The sequence below is a fragment of the Populus euphratica genome, unplaced genomic scaffold, assembly GCF_000495115.2.
Source record: "Populus euphratica unplaced genomic scaffold, PopEup_1.0 scaffold73.1, whole genome shotgun sequence".
Lineage (NCBI taxonomy): Eukaryota > Viridiplantae > Streptophyta > Magnoliopsida > Malpighiales > Salicaceae > Populus > Populus euphratica.
In genome coordinates, this window is record NW_011499895.1 from 1,221,689 (window position 1) to 1,228,076 (window position 6,388).

General features: G+C 27.1%; 1 protein-coding gene across 1 annotated transcript; it reads left to right on the forward strand.

Moving 5' to 3' along the window:
• The first annotated feature begins 4,132 nt into the window (after window positions 1-4,132).
• On the forward strand, window positions 4,133-5,257 carry LOC105131956 (uncharacterized). Its single transcript, XM_011035181.1, has one exon. It carries the CDS (start codon window positions 4,268-4,270, stop codon window positions 4,622-4,624), a length of 357 nt encoding a protein of 118 aa, XP_011033483.1. The 5' UTR covers window positions 4,133-4,267; the 3' UTR covers window positions 4,625-5,257.
• The last annotated feature ends 1,131 nt before the right edge of the window (window positions 5,258-6,388 follow it).

Below are 6,388 nucleotides of genomic sequence, written 5' to 3' on the forward strand. Positions count from 1 at the left end.
CTTCATATAGTTCATGTTATATATAATGTCTGCCATTTCGTTACTTCGATTAAGATAACATGTAAAAAGATTTAAATATAACATTCTTTATATAATATAACTTATTGATTCTCATTCTAAAGATCATTTACACAAACTTCACGTGAGTTTTTTTATAAACATATATGATCTCTCAATATAGAATTATCATACCCGTCAATTCATTATACATGTCTTATAACAATTACAAATATTATAGGAGTACTATATTTATTAATAATAAATATATATTTACATGAATATAATAATATCATATATAACCAATCAATTATTTAGAAAATATATTAAACTAACATTTTCTCCATGCTAGTCTAAGCGCATGCATATGAGTACAGATTTTATTCTTAGAATTATATATATATATATATTGTTGTATTAATTAATTTAATAATTGATAGAATATTTGAGAAAACAAAGTGGGCATTGAATTTTCCTTTTCTTTGTAGAAGGTACCTGGTAAATGAGGAGCACTTGAATGATGCGATCTCAATAAATGCTATTTATTCAGCTAAAAAATATCGATGGCTTTGAAAATTCCTTATCGCAGGCCTGAAATACCTTGTCGGCACCTAAAGTTGGGGGTAAAAAGTGATAGCAAGATGTATCAAACTTCTTTAAAGATGCAAGAACAGTTCACCATGAAATTGACAGCTTTCTTGCTGGGAGATGTGCTGTAAGCTTTCATGACTGCTCTCGTAAGGCTCCAATCTTGGACGGGAAATGGAGGAGGGCTGTATTTGATTCTGTATAATTCATTTTTATTTTCAGTAAATGCTATAATTTTTATTGAAAGGAGGGCAATGTCCTTGGATTGCATACGAATTATTCAAGGGGTGGCAACCCCATCAATGTCATGCCATGTCTGCTGAAATCAACTTAGAAGACATCCTTGAAAATAAGAAATACCAGTGGAAAGCTAGTGCACAAGATTAACCAATGATTCAGCACATCGTTAATCTTAATGCATATTAACTCGTTAAGGATGGACTAGACCAATACCTTGTTTGTTTTCAGAAAAATACTTTTTTATATTTTAATGTTTGGTAATAACATGTAAAAAAAAATTTAATATTTTTTATATGATAATATTTTTTGTATTATTTTATTAATAATTAAAGTTTTTAGATTGTATAAGAAACTAAAAAGAATTCAAGTTATAGTTTGGTAAAGCAAGTAAATTTTTTAATGTGATTATTGGATCAAGTTGTAATTTTAATATAAAATTTTAAAAGCGCTCTTTTTTATGGGATTGAAATTTCATGATTATTATAAACCTGGAAGAAGCAACTTGAAATCATTAAACATGCTAAAAAGTTTAAAAAACATGAAATATAGGTAAAACTCAGAGGACAACTTGAGATTAGTAAATATGTTAAAATTAACTCGACAAATGAAAAGGAAGAATAAGTTGTTAAAATTGCTTAAGAAGCTAAAATTAATAGCAAAAGGACTTGAGTATGGATGTGTCAACCAAACCAAGTTTATCTATATTGGATAAATATCATGAAATTATTAAATTAGCTAATGGTTAAGATATTATTGCTTGAGATGACAAAACATGTTAATTAAAGTTTTCATTATCTTAAAAGACGGTTTTATGCGAGATTAATTTTTTAGATCTTGAGAAGTTTTGTTTAGATTTAAAAATTCCACATGAACACCTGAAATTAAATATAGGATATTTGGAGCAAGTTATCTCGTGCATAAAATCACAATATTATATTCAAAATATTTATTCACTTGGAGTGGTTGAGTTTAATTTTTTATAGTCAACTTCAAGGCATGTTTTTCAAAAGTAGAGTGGATTGATAAGGAAATCTCTTTAATATTCTTTGCATGATAATTTTTATTATATTATTTCATTAATAATTAAAATTTTTAGGTGCGAGAAACTAAGAAAAGTTTAATATACAATTTAGTAAATCAAGCATAATTTTTAATGAAATTGTTAGATTGAACAAAAATTTTAAGAAAATATGTTGAAGGTTTTATTTCTTATTGGATTAAAATTTTATAATAATCAAAGATAAAAAAAGCCTTCAAATAAAACTTGAAAGTTATTGTACATGTTTATCTTTATTTATCTTGTAGTATTTGGATTCTTTTTTTTTTATTTAGTTTAGAACCTTTAATTTAATTAGTATTTTACTATTTAGGAGTCTTAATGCTAGATAGATTCAATTAGTTAGGTAAGTTTCAATTAAGAATCCTTTCTTATAAAGGATTTTAATTTTAACTAGAAATCATTTCCTTCAAAGTATTTCAGATGTAGAACTAGTATAAATAAGGATGTCTAGTTTATTTTATAAGATTAAAAATGTTATTCAGACTTTTAATAAAACACTAAAGAGTTTTTTCTAAATTTCTTTACTGCTTAAGTCTATAATTTTAGAGCTTGAGAACCCTAACTTCTATCCAGACTATTTATCATATCAAGTAACTTTAAGAAAAACCGGTCAAGAGGAAAATATGTTTTAGTTAAATAAAAAATTAGTCTAAAAAAAATGTTTCCCTTTTATTTTTCCTAGAAAACATTTTTTGAAAATTTCAAAAAATAAAATAAAAATCAAGGTGAAATTACTAAACACTTTTTTTATTTTTATTTTATTATTTATGTTACTTGATATAATTTTTGAAATAATTTTTTTAATTTCATCATTTTTCAACTTTTTTATCTGTCAAATCTAGTCTATATTCTTTTGATTACCATTTGTTTTTATCTAAAATAGTTTATGAAATTAGATTTTTTTTTTAATTTCATCTTTCTTTGGTTTTTCATCTGTCATATTTGGATCTCATTTTTCAATAAACTTGAAAAAAAAATATTAATAAGTTAGTTTCCAATTTATTTTCTACGCATAGCCAAATATTATAAACTATTTTCAAACTCATTTTCTATATATTGTCAAACATAAAAAAATAATTAATCTATATTTCAAGAATCTACTTTCCATGAAAGCCATTTAAAAAAATATATTTTTCAACTTAAAAAAGAGGATCTAAGTGTGTGTTTAACATTGTGATAGGCTTTTACCGTTATGATTTTAAAAAAATATTTTTTGTCATGGTTAAATATGTTTAATTAAAATTATTATGAAATGTATTTTAACATGAAAATAATAAATTAAAAGCATGTTTCCATATATAAAATAATATAAATAACCAAACTCCCCACTCATCTCATTAGTTACTATTTTGATACAGAGAGAAAAACTGAAAACACTATTGATTTTGAAGACGGAGATAAAAAGGAGGCATGGGAGATCAGCGGAGTTCCCTAGGAAGTTCTTCCTAAAAAATCCAATCGATTCTCACCGTCCATTTAGATGATTCCTTTCTACTGCTCCTAGTTAATGCCCATAGAACTTATCGATAAAAACCGAGGAAAAAGGATGCCTTGTCTGGCATGGATATATGCTATTGCAGAAAGAGATCTTCAGTGAACGCACTGATTCGAATGAAATGATTTGCTTCTATGGAATCGACGAGAATTTAATTCCGATTTTATAACTAATATTATTAATTTTACTGCTTAATATAAATTAAAGTGAAAAAATACCTAATTATTTTATAAATATAAAAATATTTAAGGTAAAATAATTTTTTTATATTTTATTATGTATTATTTATCATAATTAAACATGATACAAAGATGTTCATTTCATCTTTTATAATGTTACTAAACTCAATTTTTATTTTTTTTTATCTTTTTTATTTTTAGTAACTATTTCTTTCATGTATAGAAACCAAACACTGACTAAATAAATTACAATTTCCCAACACAGCAACACTTGCGCTTAGGTTTGTGATTTATATTTAGAATTTATTTGATATTGTAGTATTTTTTTTTAAGTATTGTTTTTGAAAATATATTAAAATAATATATATTTTTTATTTTTTAAAATTTATTTTTAATAGAGCATATTAAAATGATTTAAAATTTTTAATAGAGCATATTAAAATGATTTTTTTAAAAAAAAAAACGTTTTTACACCGAAAAACAGACAAGCGATGTCTTGACACGGCTATTCCACGCTATTGCAGCCCGTATCGCTATCCAACAAACACCAAACACACTGCCGTGCCACCATTACTACTCTCTTCTCTTCTTATAATAACTGCACAAGCACCTCTGTTATGCAAATTGCTACTGCTGTATCCCTTGGGCCTAAAACAAACAGGAAAAAAAATATAACTCGCAGGTACAAGGTGGCGGTGTGAGGAACACATGGCCGCAGGAGCTGCCGATGGGTTCTTCCGTTATGTCCATGAGAGTTGTCTCTCCGGTGGTGAGATGGGTATTGATCGTAGGCCATACCATCGCAATTGCAGCTGTGCGCTTCACAAATCGAAAGAGAATTGTTCACATGCAATGTCGAGGTATAAAAATGTGTCGTATCCAATAAAAAGGTGTTGGAGTGAAGGAAGTTTGGCTTTGATGGTTGCTAATTCTTCTTCTTGTTGTCATTCTTCTCCATCTTCTTCACCTTCTTTACAAGCGGGGAAGAGTACTGCCACTCCTCATCAAAGGAGGTTAAGCCATGATCTTGATCTTGAAGACCAAGTGTGTTCTTTCAAGTTCTAATCTTTCTAGTTTTTTTTTTGGTGGGGATTGGTTTTATTCTTGAATAATTTGGTCTTTAATAGTGTTTCGTTTGATCTGTCAAATGGTTGGTGTAGTTTGTCATGAAAATGAAGATAAAATGGGTTCGTTTTGTAAGGATGCTAGAAATCTCTCTTAATGCTAAGAATTTCAGTTGTGTATTGCGGTGTAAAATTAGATGTTCTGTATGTGTATATCCATCTTCCATGGCTTCTGCTGTTTCTCTTCTATCTACTTCATCTTCCATTCTGGCCCATGTACAGATCTAAGAAACAAGGAAAAGAAATAAAAAAAAGTTGAAATAGATGTGAAGTTGGCTATGTTCAATGTGTTTCGTTGCCTTTCATTTGAACAATCATCAATCGATGAATTACTTGCAGAGAGAAGCAACAGAAAATAATTGCTGTTTTCAACAAATTCCAAGCAATTCCAGCTGTATCAAAGATTATCAATCTTGGATCTGTCAACATCAAGAAACTTCAGAACTCGGGGAAGTTTGAACCGTTTTAAGATGACATTTAAGTTTTTAAGATGACAGAGTGGGTTGAATGGTCAAGTCAGCATCCGCACACTAAAAAGCCATAAACGCGTCAACAAGGATACACCTTTAAAGAAGAGCCATAAACGCGTCAACAAGGATACACCTATAAAGAAGAAAAAAAAAAAAACACTGGGGGAGTTGGGTTTTTATTTATTTATTTTGTCATTTTCTCATCAGATATTTTTGCTGCTCTTTTGAGGGGAAAATTTTTTTTAAGCATGAGATCCGGATGTTTGGCTATGCGGTTTGATAAGCAGTGGGTTGACTCCAGTTTGGGCGTATGATAATTCGTATTTTTAAATATTTTTTAAAAGTGTTTTTAGATTTTTTAGATTTTTTTTTATTTTTAAAATCACAACATCAAAGGTTGAGTTATTTTGAAGAGAGACAAGAAGATATGATTTTAACTACAATATTAAATAATTTATTAAAAATGTCTATTTGATCTATTATAAAATTTAAAATAAAATGGATGGAAAAAAAGTTTAATGAATTATGCATAAAGAGACTTAAGGTAAAAAAATTTAAATCTACCAAATAAAACTTTTTTGTCTATCTTTTTATAAAATTTAAAATAAAATGGATGGAAGAAAAGTTCAATGAATTATGCATAAAGAGACTTATGGTAAAAATATTTAAATTTACCAAATAAAACTTTGTCTATCTTTTGGATTATATTGAAACTACAATATGATTTTGGATGCAACTCCAATTAAATTGAAGACTAGATATTTATAACTTTTCAATGATATAAAACAGGCTTCCTAATATATCTGGATAAAATAAAATGATATTTTTACAATTGAATTTAGAATCTATTAATAAAATGTGAAAACAAAAAAAAATATTATTTATTTAAAGAGTTATGGATTCTATGTAGGAGTCATTAATACTATTGAAAATTTATGCGGCAGCCTCTATATTATTTATTTTACAAGAATTCAATAACATAAAAGAATAATAAATTCATCAAAATTGATATTTATTTTATGAGACATTAAGCTTTTATTCAGTAAGGATTTATTAATAATTATTTATTTTGGGTGTTTTTTACTAATATACATGATAAAGAGTGAAAAACAATATTAGAATATTGTTTTTATTATTTTAAACCTAATTTAGTTTGGAAGTGTTTTTCTACCTTACATTGTACGAAGAAAGCAAAGACAAATATTGTTGAAGTAGCCGGGTCACATGGGAGAGTG

What these genes read in the sequence shown, in the direction of transcription:
- LOC105131956 (XM_011035181.1), top strand. Translation starts at nt 4,268, where the DNA reads ATGGCCGCAGGAGCTGCCGATGGGTTCTTCCGTTATGTCCATGAGAGT.